Genomic DNA, 16,265 nt, shown 5'->3' on the forward strand with positions numbered 1-16,265 from the left:
GACTTCATTACATTAGAAGAATACGCGAATGGTATTTTGCCAATAAATGGTCGTAAATGGATAGCGTGAAAGCATCTATTAATTCCATGCTCATTTCCTGGCAATTGTTGGTATCTTTTTTTGGTAAATATTCCTCAATGAAAATTCCAAATATATGACTGTAGCAATAGTATTCTTATACCAGACCAAGTCATGAGACATGTAAAAGCAACACATAGTACAATCTATGTATTCATTCTGAATTCTGAGTTTTCTACCAGAAAGGATATAAGGAAACATAGAACTAAAGCAATGCAAGTGGAGATCATACCTTATCTACAATATGCAAGCAATGGTGAGCATTTAAATAGCTCTTTATTTGTTATTATATTTAATTTGTCCTTTATATTAATTTAGCCTAATGTAAAACTGTTTCTTCTACAAGCCAAACTGTGGAATGTTCGTACTAAAATATATAGAATATTTTATCCTAGGGCAGTCAATAGAATTAGTTGCACTTGATAGGATGTCCATTTATAGATGGAAGATGGTAGTAGATATTTATAACAATGAATATTTTCTTCATCCTCGTTCTTAGTTATTAGGTCATGTAATAAGAATAAATGTTATATAATAAGTTTTTGTTATTTTTTTCTATTTTGTCATATTGTTGGTGTATATATATAAAAAATAAACTATGGTGAAATCGTTATAAACCTAAATGAATTGACAGTGTTTTAGTTTTAGTATGAACCAACGTTATAATATCACCATTTTACATGGTTTCTTTCCTCATCAATTTATTGGTTAAATATTCATGTTTATGTTTTATATAAGAAAGATGATGAAAAAAAATCAAGCATATTAGTAAGCAAAATATAATTATAATTAAAAAAACGTATGAAAATAACTAAACTTATGTAGCTCATCGTTATTCTTCTATTGAAACATGATGTATAAATCTCCTCTTTGGCAGCAACGGGATGACATATTAATTGTTAGACAATTTACAATTTTAGACTTGTTAAATAGAATATATTAAATTCAAAATTTTCAGATAGACCACATTTTTTGTGCAACTAGTATGTGATTTATTTTCGTCTACTAGCTTAATCAAAACTTTTATATTTTATCTTGTTTTTACTTTAGCCAATGCAACGTAGAGCTGACCATGTGAAAACACAAGTTCGTGAAGATATAGACCTGCAAAATCTAATTTTTGTTCTTGAGCCTTGTTAATAGTCATAACAAAATAAGGACGAACGGGAAATTGAGTTCTTTTAAAGGGTACTAAATGTTTATCTCCTTCAAGTGGAATAAATGAAATTCTAGGTAAAAATACTTATTTTTCATGATATTTACCAGATCTAATTTCAACTAAAATAACATTTTGTTTAAATTCACGACAAATAAGTCTAGTTTCATTGCACAAACATTTTGAAAGATTAATATTTCTGAGCAACATAATATGACAATTTTTTTGAGAAAAAGTTCATGTGGAGGTATACCATTTGGAGTTAAACTCTTCAAAAAATCTTCATAAATAAATCCTTTCGTTTTATCAATCATTTCATCAAATCTGAAATATGTAAATGTATCTTCTGAAATTTCTTTTACTTACATATTGTTTATCGTACCTACATATTCTTTTTTTGGAGTTAAAATAATTTTATTCATCATAGTATTTAAATTATCACTATAGGTACGAAAATTCGGAAATACAATGCTGATCAATTTTTCCAATGATTTAAGTTCATCTTTAAAATCTATGACAATATCTGAAGGAAGTTTAATCATGCGACATGTATGCTCTTTTTCAATTCCATTTCCAATTTTGAGTAAATATTCACAAAAAGAAGGATTCAATCTAGCTCTCATATTTTGAGTTAATGGTAGTTGTGTAAAGTACTACCACAAATATGAAAATACTAAACTTGCTTTCATAATGTCGTCTTTTGTTCTTCTCTGTACCACTAGCAAAACTTGATGAAAATCACCTCCATACACAATGATCTTTCCACCAAATGACAATTCACATTCAGTAATATCTTTTAACATTTTATCCAAAGTTTCAAAAGCATACTTATTAACCATTGTGTTTCATCCCACATAATTAGCTTCGTTATTTTTAAAAGCTGACCAAGTGCAGATTGTTTTATTTACCGAACACGCATATCAAGACTTGTTTGAAGAGGAATTTTAAAACGAGAATAACCAGTTATTCACCAGGTAATAAAGAAGCGGCTATTCCAGATGATGATGTTGCTAATGCAATGAGTTGTCTAAATCGTACCGTAGCAAGCAATGCTTGTACAAATAAGTTTTACCAGTACATCCTGGACCATCAATAAAAAAGTCTATTTCTATTGTTGAAAACACAATCTAAAATAGTATCATAAGCAAATTGTTGTTTTATATTTAAACTTTTTGTTAAATGCATGTCAGACTCAACATTAACATTTGTACTTTCTTCTAAAATCATATTTGTTAACATGTCGGCGTCATTTATAATAATGTCAAAAAATGTGAAGGAAAAATCATTTACACTTTTACCAACAACTTTTCAGAATGAATTTATGCATCGTAGGGCTCTAATCTCAGCATAATACTTTATCTGACTTGTATGTAAAAAAATCTTCTATCATGTAAGATTTATATTTAATCCACAAATTTCTAAGATTCGTAGAGGCACAAAAAATCAACACATTAGTAAAAATTCGACGGAGTGATATAGGTATTTGATAAGAAATTGACTCAATTAAACACATGTCACAATAATTATTTCCACTTATTAGACCATGTAAGAATGCAGCCTGGCGATAGGTAGGTGCTACAACACCATTAACTGTTTTTAAATCCTCAAAAGATTTTGGCCTTTAATATGATTTAGTAAAACTCTTACAAAGCATCTCTCACCCTCAGATGGATTAGCATCAACTATTCTACCAATAATATTTTGTTTTTTTTTTAGGATTCCAAACTCGCAAATATGTATTCCATACAAAGTATGTAGGAAAATCTTTATATAAAGTAAAGTTCGAGTCTTTTCATCAGAAATATTCATTTGAAAAAATTCAGTTAACATTGTTTGTTGGATTAAAGTCTTTATTTATAATTTCTGATAAATCATCAATTTTATTGTATGTAACTAATTGAGAATTTTTAACATGTAACTGCAAAAAAATTACAGAAGGAGATATGTTAAATAAATCAAAGCTAAAAATTCTTCAAATAGCTTCTGGCGCAGATATCCATCTAGCAGTTCGGTAATTTTAAATTTCATCAATATAATGTTCATTGATTTCTTTATTCACAGCAAAATTAACACGGTCATATCCTTTGTATACATATTTATATAAATATTTCACAGTTTTAATAGAAGAACATATTTCTACATTAATATGACAATCATATTTAGCTAAAATATAAGGATTGTATGGTACAATCCATCTATTGTCTAGCATGCATCCTCTGACTTTAACAGTAACACCATCGTTACGACGTCTGTAAAGTGGGTATGAATCATTACTTAAGGAAGTATGTAAAATATATTCTTTTGGATATTTATTTTTATAAGTATGGTTGTTTTCCATGCAAATATTTGTTGGATTTAATTGTCCTCAAGGACCATGCATCATATGTTTGATCACAGTAGCATGCAGGGAAGGATTTTCTTTTCATGTGGTATTTCATATTAAACAATTTCATCAACTTGCGTAGAATTAGTAATCTTAAATTTTGGTTTAAATATAAGAAAAAAATGAACGTGAAGCAAACCTCTTTTTTGGAATACAATCACATAAACATAAGCAACTACATGCCCTAGAATTTCTCTCTTTAATAAATCTGTTTTTAGTTCCTCAAACTTAGCTCGAAATATTCGTGCTAACAAATCTGACCTATTTTGTACTTCATCATTATGTCTCAATTCTTGTTTAATTTCAGGTCAATTTGGATTGCATGTCTTTGTTAAAAATATATCGATTTTCCATATCTTTGAACTAAAGACATTGTATCCATATATATTTTAGTTAAATTTCTAGGACATCCAATAAACCCCGTTGGTAACACTATTGATTTACCAATCTTATAGCCTCTATTTTCACCACTCTGTATACTATATATAATTTCTTGGTAAAGTTTCACTCTTATAATCTTTTGATTATTACGAAAATAGTCCAATCTTGTAGTTTCGATCTTAATATACATATCTACTATAGATTGCTACAGAAGTCTGCATGTATGAAGAAGTACAGACTTATCTGAAAGTCTCACTTGAAGTTTGTAACAATAATATTCGCGACAGGATACTGTCATCTGTTTCTTCGTTTTCTTTAAAACTGAAAAGAAATATGAAGAAAAATTTTGAGAATGGCAATATAATTACATACTCTTTTGTTACATATAAAACAAATTTACAAATGATAAAACTTACCACGATCTTCCATTTCCAAAAGTTGTTAGCAGAATGAATGTTATTAATTTGTACCAAATTTTCATGGATCAGTGAAGAAGTATTCAAACTGACCTTTTGGATAACTTCATGCCATCCAGGCTCTCTATAGGCAAATATTAATGGATATTGAAGTGGATCATAGCAGTCATAATATTAATTTACTTTATGTGCAGTGTTCGAATGTCCATAAATTAATACATCACGATTAAAGGCTTGCAGATGGGTCTTCATCAACCCATACTGCGGCCACCTGTTCACACGATGACATATTATACAGTCTTTGGTCAAGACCTAGATCACACCTAAGCACAATATGACATAAACCAAAATCAGAAACTTCACTTAATGATCGAAAAAATCGATAATATGGATTCATCTTTAAGATATCTATCAATTTTCTCAAAGTTGTTTCACATAACTTGTCAGAATTTTTTAGTCTGTTAGTGATTTCATTATCAGTATCATAGAAGTATAACTGTAAATATGCAGGTTTCCCATCAACTGGTAACAATGGATTTATAAAATGGTACACCTATCTCCGAACTCAAAATGTATATATACCTTTATTATTTGTACACAATTCTTTTATGATATTTAACACCAAAAGAAGTGAAAGCAAAATGATTGTTATAAATACGAGCAACTTTTTAAAAAACAACTGTCTCACATGAAGTAGAAGTAAATAACTCAAACAATTCAGGAGGAACATTATTTAACTGTAATCTAACTTTTCTATCACAACAACAAAAGCCGAAACTTTTTTGCATCACAATATTTACAAATTGTACATGATGGAAGAATATAAGATTTGATCGGAATATCTAGTAGATTTATTCCTTTGGAATCAACCCTTTTAGAATCATGTAAAATATTAGGAAGTTCTGATATTTCATTTCCAGGGTCTTTTTCAAGACAAATGCTTTCATCCTTGTATAACTCAACACAATATCAATAGAACCTAAAAACATTAAAATAAGTTTGATGAAATATAACATAAATAGTTCTAAAAAAAAAAGGAAAAACACAAGTAAATGGACATAAAAAAAAGTCCAAACCTGTTTCAAACTCACGACTCCTAGTTCGCCTTTCTGGTGCATAACTTGTAGTGACTTTCAGAGTAGCAAATATGTATGTTAAAATTATGTAGAAAAAGGAATGAAAAAAATCAACAAATAATCATACCTAAAACCTTTTTACGCAATTTGTCTTCATTTACCATTGGCTGAATTTCAGAATCTTATGTTTGTATGGAAGGTATTCTTGAACGAGCATGTTTACTCTTAAACCAATTATAAACATTCTTATCACAAATTTGGTCATATAACTACAACTCAGAGACTATCTATGCAATCTTTGATTTGTTTGGAGTTGTGTTGCCTTGATGAAATATAAATTCAAGAATTTGGAATTGGGGAAATGTAGGTGTCCATCTACCCATTATCACTATGAAAGCAAGCAAGTCAATTACAAGATATGCAAATCCTCAAATTTAAAACAGAAAAATTAATAAAATATATTATACCGACGAGGCAAAAAAAAAAAAAATTATTATTATATGCTAACTTCGAGGAATATAAACTATCTATAGCTATGCATAGACAAACTACCATGCTTCAACTATTTATCAAAGTGTGCATAGACATTATACGTCAATTATTTATTTAGCAAAATGTTAAGTTGAAAGCATGCATAATGAATAACTTGTAATCATGAGAAAAACAAATATAATAGGGAAAAATCTAATTATCTATTTTTTCACGTTATATAACATGTATATATTAGTAAGAAATCATCTAATTTTTTTTGGCGAGATAAAGTAATTTGAGATAGATGTCTTCAGTTTCATTTGATTCGATGAGGTTTATGCATGAATTTGATAATCAGGCTCGTTGTTCTTGCATTATGTTGTTTGGCAGAAGAAATTGATAATTGATTAGTGGGGGACTATTGCTTTCTTATCTTGGGAAATGAAACAACCTAAAAACTTCGGTTGCTTTTGCTTGGCTACTCCATGCACGGAGGCCTTTACCTCCATACACAGAGGCCACAAATTTTTTTGTTTTGTTTTTTCTTTTCAAATGTTTTTAGAAATAATAAGAAGATAGTCTTTTCAGTAAAAAAATTGTCTATTCTACCACCTGTGAATCTCTTATCAAATCTAATTCAAAAAGCAAAGTACACTTTTTTTAGCTTAAATACCTCCATTTTTCACCAGATTTTTTTTTCATTCAACTTACTCATACTTCAAATATTCCACATAACAAACAATAATTTTCTCATAAAATGGATATCTCACGTAGTTTCTTTAGAATCATCACCCCTTCCTTGAATCACAATATTCGTCCGGATAATACTTCTTTCACATTTTAATATATCTTTTATCGCATGCTTATGTTTTTACTATTTTTATATGTATATATAATATAGATGCTTCATACATCTTTTGTCAATTACTGGAATAACTGCATATGATGGCATAATTGTCACCATCAAATTAGAAAAAATCGATGGAAAAATATACCTAGCCAATGGATGGGAACAATTTTTCGACCATCAAAATTTACAGAATGATTATGTTCTAGTATTCGAATATAAAGGTAATTTCACACTAAATATGACTATATTTGACCATTCTAAGCTAGAGGTTACATACAACTCTGATGAAGAAGGCTAAGAAGGAAACACTACAAATAATCTCATATTTGAAATAATACTAACACCTCGTCTTAATAGCCACCGAAAAATTGTAAGTTGTATCTTTTATTTTTAATATATATATCCCATCTTAACCATTCTACATAATTTTTTAGTTCAATTTTTTTCATCCATTGCAGTGTATACCGGGAAGTTTTGCCTGACAGTACTTGTCAAAATTTGTGCGCAACATTTAGATCCACGACTCTCTACATCACAAGTGGGACATTACCACAAATTTAAGACCAAGTGGCATAATAAGATGTCTTATTATGGGTTGGGCTAATTTTGTTACGGAAAAAGAACTACAAATGGGCGATAGATGCGTCTTCCAACTAATTAAAAATGAACCCCCAATGTTTACAAAAAAAGACTGCACTGAAAGTTTGACACATCTATAAAACTTTTAACTTGTTGTAACTTTTGCTTCTGCTAATCTACTTTATGTCCACATGCATTATATATATCCATGACAATTAATATAATACTAATTCCATCAACTTCAAAGTTTGGAACTTCCGAACCTCAACAAATTCATCAAAAATCTGCACCTGGAAAACAATACACAAATAATAAAAGCACCAGAAAAAACAAATGAATTTATACACAAACAAAAAGAACGAAATAGGTAATAAAAAAAGAAACAATAACACATTAAAATCCAGATATAAAAATAAAAAGAGATATAAAAAGAGAAAAAGAAACATTTTTGTGAAAATATATAATAAAAACAAAATAAAAGAAAGTTAAGAAAATTAAATAAAAAATGACATAAATACTGTCTAGTTAAAATTGAAAAATCAAGTTTTACTATGAAGAAAAAAATTGGAAACAAAATTTATATCTATAACATAAAAAAAATAAAAATACAAAGACCTCCATGCACGAAAACAAATGTATCCGTGCATGGAGACATGCACGGAGCCTAAGACGCTCGATGCACAAAGCCTCTTAGTCTCCGTGCACGAAGAGTCTTGCCTCGGTGCACGAAGGCAAAGAGCTTATATATTTTTTTCCCTCTTTTTTTTTTTAGGCTAAGTAAGCACAACAATTTATTTATATAACTTTTTTTTCTATAAGTAATTTTTTAAACTCTAGCAATAGCAATTTATTATTATTATTAATAATAATTTTTACATAAAATTGAAGGGAGGTATGAAAAGTTGCGTGTTGCAGTAAATTTTGAGGTACACTGTATATAATATATACTAAGACAAATAACGTCGTTTTTGCTGCCCCACTTGAAAAAAAATTAAAAACGCTACAGTGAGACAAAATGGAACAAGTCAGTATTGATTTCTACAACAACTCCACATTTCTTTTTTATATAGTAGGGACAAGGAAATAACTCCACGTATCCTTTTTATATAGTAGGGATAGGGATAAGGATTATAAAAAATTACGTTTTAAACGAAAAGAATTTTAAATCGAAAAAAATATTTATAATACGAATAAAAAAGAAATTTTAATAATTTTCAAAAAATATATATAATAATAATAAAATAAAAGAAAGTTACGAAAATTAAATAAAGAATATATAAATATTATTTAGTTCAAATTGAAAAATTAAGTTTTATTATCATAAGAAAAGAATTAAAAGGAATTTTAAATTGAAAAAAAAATATCTATAATGTAAATAAAATAAAATAAAATAAGTTCCTTCGTGATCGGAGACTTTTGCCTCCGACAAGCGGAGTTTTTTTTTTTCCACATTATAAATAAATTTTTTTTTAATTTCAATTTCAAATTTCTTTCACTTTAAATTTTTACTTGTAACTTTTTACATTTTAGAATTTTTTTTTTTGGGTGTGTATTTTACACTATAAATAATTTTTTTTTTCAATTTAAAATTCCTTTCTCTTCAAATTTGTACTTGTAACTTTTTATATTTTAGAAATATTTTCTATCCCATTATTAGTATTTTTATTTTTAATAATTCCAACTGATGAGAGTTATGGAAAGTTGCGTATTGGAGTAAATTTAAATTGCCTTTTTTACTGTATAATAAAATATATATATATATATCAAGCAAAAACAAACGACGTCATTTTTGCTCTCCCATTTAAATAAAAATAAAAGAAAAAGAAAAAAATGCTCTAGTGAGACAAAATGAAACAAGTCACCGTTGATTTCTGCAGTAACTTCACATTCTCCTTTTTATATAATAGGAAAAAGAGTTTGATTTAAGATTAAGACGTGTTTGTAGGAGATTTTTTATATATTATTCCCCAAAATCATTTTTAACCCCAAAAATATAAAACTTTTCTTTACTTTTTTTTTCCCACTTGGAAAAAGTTTCTCCCAAACAAACACTAAGCTTAAGTGAAAAATTCATGAGTTACTCAGCTTAAAGAAATTGGGTATTTAGATAGAACAAAACAAGTGGATTCAAGCTATAAGATAAAATCTAAAACAGAACAAATAAAACAAATCCTCTTGTAATTCTAATTGCAAGTCACATGAAACCAAAGCAATCAGCCACATGTGTTGATCATGCAGCCCTTCAAATGTTTCTTTCCTCTAATAAGAAAAAACTGCATCTGAACAGCTAAAAGTAGAGAAGGAAGAATTTCCAAGCCACGTTGTCAGCAGAAAATTAGTTGTTGAACGCCCTACAATTCATCCTGCAGAACAGAAGCAGAAAGTGGGACATGAAATTAGATGAATTGCCAAGCAAATGGTTACTTGTGAATTCAAAATGAACATAGATTGATGTTATTACATGTACATCATCATCCACTGAGGTGGTAGGGTCTTCCTTTGAGTCTGGTTCCGCAACATCATCAACATCATCAGCTTCAGCATCATCGGCATCATCATCTCCATCCTCGGCCTATGAAAAGAAAGGGCCCCATAATCAGTATATAAATAAAGATAGGTGTAGACTATACTATTTGAAGAGAGGATGTCAGGCTTACATCAGAATCAACTGGATCATCCTTTGTTTCCTATATAGAAAACAAAACAGTGTTCACTAAAAGAAAGATTAAAGAATCCACTCAATGACTTAGATGAATTGCCAAGCAAATGGTTACTTGTGAATTCAAAATGAACATAGATTGATGTTATTACATGTACATCATCATCCACTGAGGTGGTAGGGTCTTCCTTTGAGTCTGGTTCCGCAACATCATCAACATCATCAGCTTCAGCATCATCGGCATCATCATCTCCATCCTCGGCCTATGAAAAGAAAGGGCCCCATAATCAGTATATAAATAAAGATAGGTGTAGACTATACTATTTGAAGAGAGGATGTCAGGCTTACATCAGAATCAACTGGATCATCCTTTGTTTCCTATATAGAAAACAAAACAGTGTTCACTAAAAGAAAGATTAAAGAATCCACTCAATGACTGCTATCCAGTGAGATTAAGTTACCTCTTCTTCTCTCTTCTTTTCTGCCTCGTCAAAAGCAGACTTCTCAGCCTGCAAAATCGACATAGTTCACACATCAATGGGTAGGTAAAATTTTCTCCCGTGGAAAACTAAAGTATGAGTAAATGTAGAAGAGAAGATGATTTTAAAAATTAATGATGCCGCATACATCCTTCTGCTTGCCCCATGTCTCTTCAGCTAGCTTCTTAGCATATTCAGGGTCATCACAAATCAAAATATTGTCGAACAATGTTCCAGACTTCACCTGAAAATTCATATCATTCCTTATTAGGATATTTTAATGAATTTTATTAAAAAATAAATAAATTCACGGGACAGGATAATCATTTCTTTTACCTGCCACAACTCAATGCCGACATACTTCAAATTCGGGAAAACATAGAGATCTGGGTCGTCCTTGAAATCTGTGATCATGATAGTATCAAATTAGCCAACATTAAAACTTCTGGCACCAGTGTGATGATGCACTCACTCACGGAAAAGAGAAGATGATGAACCTGGGTTGTCAATCATTGGCGCCTTCCACTTGCCCTTGTAGTTGGGGTTCTTAAGTTTCTGGAAATGGCAAAAGCTAGTTATAAGAGTCTATTTCACTAATAATGTCAAAAAACCTAAATTGAGATTACACAAACCTTTGGCTTCCATGGTCCCTTGTACTCGGGGTTGGGGATAGTTGGTGCAGTCCACTCACCATCCTCCTCATCGTCCCAGTCTTCAGGCTGTAGTTGCAAAAGCAGCTTATATAAGTACATCGATTAACTAGCAGGGGAAAATGGAAATTAGCTTTAATTACCTTCTTGGCTTCAGGATCTGGAATCTCCTTTGGGATGTCATCATAACCCTGCAGTAACAGAAAATATATGAATTTTATCACCTTGTTACCATGTGGTTCTTTTATTGGCAATATTCATTTTGGAATACAGCAGACACAAATTACAGTTCATTTACCTCAGGCTTCTTGTCTTCAGGGTCTGGGATGTATTCCTTGTCATCCCAATCTTCAGGCTGTCATTAACATGTAGGAAGTATATCACCAGAACATAAAGTACTAAAAGATACATCATCTGGAGCAACAGTTACCTTCTTCGCCTCAGGGTCCTTGATCGTCTTCGATGGGAGTAAGTCCCAATCCGAATACAAGCTACCAGACTGCTTTTCTTCATTGTCAACGAGGATGCTGTAAGTGGCATCTGGTCGGAGGATAAAAGTATATACATGGGTCAGTTGGTCAGTCTCACATGGGACATCCTTCTTGATCAAATTATTTTTCCCACTGTATGTCAGAATAGCATGGACTTTCTTGGTGGTATAGCCACAAATGTCTGGCCCAAACATGATGCTGCAGTTGACCATGTAATAAAACCAATCAGCAACCTCAACAGTGACGGCATTAACCATGTGAGAACAGAAAAAGCTCCAACAACGAAAGAGTATATGGTGTATAACCTGTATGGGGTGTCACCACCAAATTTCTTCTGATCAACTTCACCACTCAGCAATTTCATATACCCACCACCGCAGTCAAGCTTTTGTTCATGCTTAACAGAGAACTGGAACACTAAGGTCTTCTCTTTGTTACTGAATTCAGGGAACTCAGCCGAGATGGCATAAAACCTATAGTCCTCACTGGTTTGGATACCTGGATTTTGACATAGATGCTAACAAGGCTTTAATTTTTTGAGTTCCATTATACGTAAATAACTATGTAAATATATGTTGCACACGAACATTGCAAGATAAAAAGGTTACCTTTGTCGTTTGGATCTCCATTCCATTTGCCAGGGGTGTAATTCCACTCTCCAGCCATGTTTTCATCTTTCTTCCATTCGGATTTAACCCAACGGGTTTCCCATCCATCTTCAAAATTTAACAAAGGTACAAATCAGCACAAGACAACAGATCCAAACAGTTAAAATTTTCGTTCAACAAAAGGAAAAACATAATGAATCTTATGCCTTCTTTTCTTTTTGGACAATTTTATATATTGACAAAACAAGAAATACTCCAAATTATGAATAGAGAAATGTCACTTGGCCAAAAGCAAACAGAGCCCTGCACTTTTGCACCAGACAAATTATGTTCTCCATTACAGATATTCTGTTACTTTCTGCTCCTTTACTTATTATAATTTTGAAAAGATTTCGTTACTATCACTCCTCCTCAGGGAGCAAGAATACCATAAATCATACAAAAGTTACTTTCATATGCATGATTTGTAAAGTCATCACTACGTAAATGTATCTGAGCTTCCTCAAAAGGAATATCCAGTTATAATTCTGCCGTAATTTTCAAAGGAAATGTAGCGTGAAATGGGCTACACCATCACCCGTGATCATACAACCGCATGTTATATATTTACGTTCTACTTTTAATAGATCAAACAAAAGCTCAAGACATGAATCCACGTTTAATCGTCCAATATACCATAAATTTAAAGATTCACGTACAAAAGACTAGGTCCAATCATAGTTCATATATGGAATTTATCACACTCCTCATCCCAATTAATTCAGCATTTTCACAATCAAAGCACAAAAATTCAAAACCTTAGTAAATTTGACGTTTAAATTAACAAAAAAGGAGAGAGATTCCATAGATCTAAACCAAAGCGTCGTCATTGCACACGCATTTATACCTAAGTACATTCCTTCATTCAAAACAATCAGATCGATATATACAACATAAATTAACTTCGATCATCCACAAATTAATCAAAATATTCATCAACAAAAGAATACTCATCAAAATGACGGCAAATTGAATCACAATTAACAAATTATTCCGATTTCAATTAATTAAAGAGAGATAATTCTACTTTTAATAGATCAAACAAAAGCTCAAGACATGAATCCACGTTTAATCGTCCAACATACCATAAATTTAAAGATTCACGTACAAAAGACTAGGTCCAATCACAGCTCATACATGGAATTTATCACACACCTCATTGCAATTAATTCAGCATTTTCACAATCAAAGCACAAAAATTCAAAACCTTAGTAAATTTGACGTTTAAATTAACAAAAAAGGAGAGAGATTCCATAGATCTAAACCAAAGCGTCGTCATTGCACACGCATTTATACCTAAGTACATTCCTTCATTCAAAACAATCAGATCGATATATACAACATAAATTAACTTCGATCATCCACAAATTAATCAAAATATTCATCAACAAAAGAATACTCATCAAAATGACGGCAAATTGAATCACAATTAACAAATTATTCCGATTTCAATTAATTAAAGAGAGATAAGACTACCGTCGAAGCGTTCTTCGAATAAAACTTCAGCAGTAGAAATAGCCAGAAGCAGAGAGATAGCAATGGCTAGAGAGAGAAAGTCACGGCCCTTCATTGGTGCCCTTCTCTGTACAATCCCCCGGCTCTTTTAGAGAGAGAGAGATAGAGAGAGACTGAGCGTAAAATACACTGAAGCTATTTATACAGGTGAGTGAGTCGTGAAACTGGCTTTAAGCTGGGTTTACACTGATGTTAACTCGGGGCTTAGATCTGATGTGGCATAGTAGGATGAATGGACCAATCAGGATTTGACAACGCAGAATCTGCTGTCACAGGTTCAACGTGGCCTAACTGGATTGGGTTACGCAACGCGCACGTATAAAATGACGAATGTGAACCGTGTGTATATGCAATAAGGCTCTAAAATACTTGATGTATTATATGGCGACCATCAAGCATTACGATCACATGCGTACTTATGCGAAGGATATTCGAAATTATTTGTTTTCAATTTTTAATATTATTTTAAGTATTCTAAACTAATAAATAAAAATAATAATGGATTCTTTGAAATTTATACATATTTTTAAAAATACAAGTTGCTTAAGATCATAAATACTACTATTATTGGAAGGAAGAGGCTCGGGCTTGTCGTAAATAATTTGCAACTCTATGAAAATTTTGTTTTGATTTTTCTAAACGTTAAAATCCTAGAATTGTTGGATATAATTCATGAGCTTAGATAATTTGAGCTAATTTTGTATGAGTTTGATTGTCAATATCATTTATAAAAAATGTTTTTCTTTTCCATCCAAATTCCTACTTTCATAATTTGTATTGTTTGATTAATATTTTTTTCCATAGAAATTATTTTCCTATTTTTGGTCACGTGACCAAATTTTTCTCAAAATTAAGGAAAATATTTTTTTAGGAGGAGTATGATTTTATATTTTAAGAAATTCACTATCTATTTCTCTCTCTCATCTATCCACTCTCTCTCATATACCACCAATAAAAAATGGACAAGTATAATATTTTCTGTGTTAAAAATTAAAATAATCAAATATATTTAATCGATAATTTTCATGCAAATAAATTCTAGACAATTCAATTTATTTTCTTTTCATGCAAATTTCATACTTGCAATCAAACGCACACTTAATATTTGTTGGGCTCAAAAATTTATTTATTTATTTATTTTATTTTTTGTTTTTGTTTTTTGTTTTTGTGAAAAAAATACATATATAAGGTAATATCAAGAAGTCAATTCAAAATTAAGAAACTTATTTTAAATTTTCAAAATTCAGGTCATAAATAAGATATTAATTATATATTAGATAAATATAATATATGTATATTATATAATGAAATATATTTAAAACGATTCTCCCTTAAATATAGAATTGGTCATACATTCATTCCAAAAATCATGTAGTGTTAATTAAATAGATAATTTAAAATATTTTATTAATTAAATAGATAATTAAATATATTAAATTTACAATATCATACTGTTTATAGTCACAGTTACATACTAATCACAATCACAGAATGTGACAATTATAAATCACAACTTATTTATCAATCACAAACTATCAAATTATTTAATCACACATTATTTTTTCTGTCACAAATCCCAAATTTTATAGATCATAATTTATTTATTGGGCACATATTATCAAATTATTATGCAATGTATTATTTTTTTACTACAAATAATAAATTTTATAGGTCACAACTTATTTTACGGTTACAAATTATCAAATTTTATAATTCACAACTTATTTTACGGTTACAAATTATCAAATTTTATAATTCACAACTTATATCTCGATCACAAATTATCAAAATAATTGGTTACAACTTATCTAAATAATCACAAATTATCAAATTAGTAAATCACAACTTATTTATTGATCATGAAAACAAAAATCATAAGCCACGATTATAAATTTAGTCACAAATCACATAATTTTAAGTCACATAATATTTATTATTAATTTTAATTTATTCATTTTATTGTTCACAACCACTTTTTATCCTATATGTTCCTCTCACCACCACTTAAAAAACATTGATGTCACCTCACCATTGCCTGTAAACGTACCACACACAAATCAACACCACATCCCATCATCACCTTTCCAAATGCACCACACACAAAGATCAGTATGCATACGCACAAATCTCCCATCATCGCTGTAAATCAGCACACAGGAAGAAATAGCCATATATACATTACAGACCCTTACATATGAAGCAGTAACGACCACCTATCGCCTTTGCTGATCAGTACATAGGAAGCAACGACGACTGTCTATTATAAAATACAAAAATAAAAGCTCTAAATAATTGAAATTAAACAAAAAATAATTGATATTATAAAAGAAAAACTGAATAAAGAGAAAAATCTCATCGTCGGATGATTTAGATGCGGCTTCATGAATTTTAAGAGCCTATTCGAACAGAACTATAGAAGCGACATCTCCTCCAT

The 16,265-nt window shown here is 30.3% G+C and overlaps 1 protein-coding gene across 1 annotated transcript; it reads right to left on the bottom strand.

Annotated features, from left to right (window-relative positions):
• Nucleotides 1-9,476: 9,476 nt before the first annotated feature.
• On the bottom strand, nt 9,477-13,973 carry LOC111409975 (calreticulin-like). The gene is made up of 14 exons (XM_023040118.1): nt 13,793-13,973; nt 12,278-12,385; nt 11,975-12,167; nt 11,609-11,867; nt 11,477-11,533; nt 11,322-11,369; nt 11,161-11,247; nt 11,026-11,083; nt 10,865-10,932; nt 10,677-10,772; nt 10,511-10,558; nt 10,398-10,427; nt 10,202-10,312; nt 9,477-9,753 (listed from the first exon to the last, which is right to left on the bottom strand). Exons 1-14 carry the CDS (start codon nt 13,884-13,886, stop codon nt 9,742-9,744), a joined length of 1,269 nt encoding a protein of 422 aa, XP_022895886.1. The 5' UTR covers nt 13,887-13,973; the 3' UTR covers nt 9,477-9,741.
• Nucleotides 13,974-16,265: the final 2,292 nt, after the last annotated feature.

This window comes from Olea europaea, chromosome 15 (assembly GCF_002742605.1).
Source record: "Olea europaea var. sylvestris chromosome 15, O_europaea_v1, whole genome shotgun sequence".
Lineage (NCBI taxonomy): Eukaryota > Viridiplantae > Streptophyta > Magnoliopsida > Lamiales > Oleaceae > Olea > Olea europaea.

Excerpts from the sequence above, each read along its gene's own strand:
- LOC111409975 (XM_023040118.1), bottom strand. The coding sequence starts at position 13,886 with ATGAAGGGCCGTGACTTTCTCTCTCTAGCCATTGCTATCTCTCTGCTT. Across the intron at positions 12,386-13,792 it reads ATTCGAAGAACGCTTCGACG|ATGGATGGGAAACCCGTTGG; the intron begins GTAGTCTTATCT and ends TAAATTTTGAAG. Across the intron at positions 11,534-11,608 it reads AGGACCCTGAGGCGAAGAAG|CCTGAAGATTGGGATGACAA; the intron begins GTAACTGTTGCT and ends TGTTAATGACAG.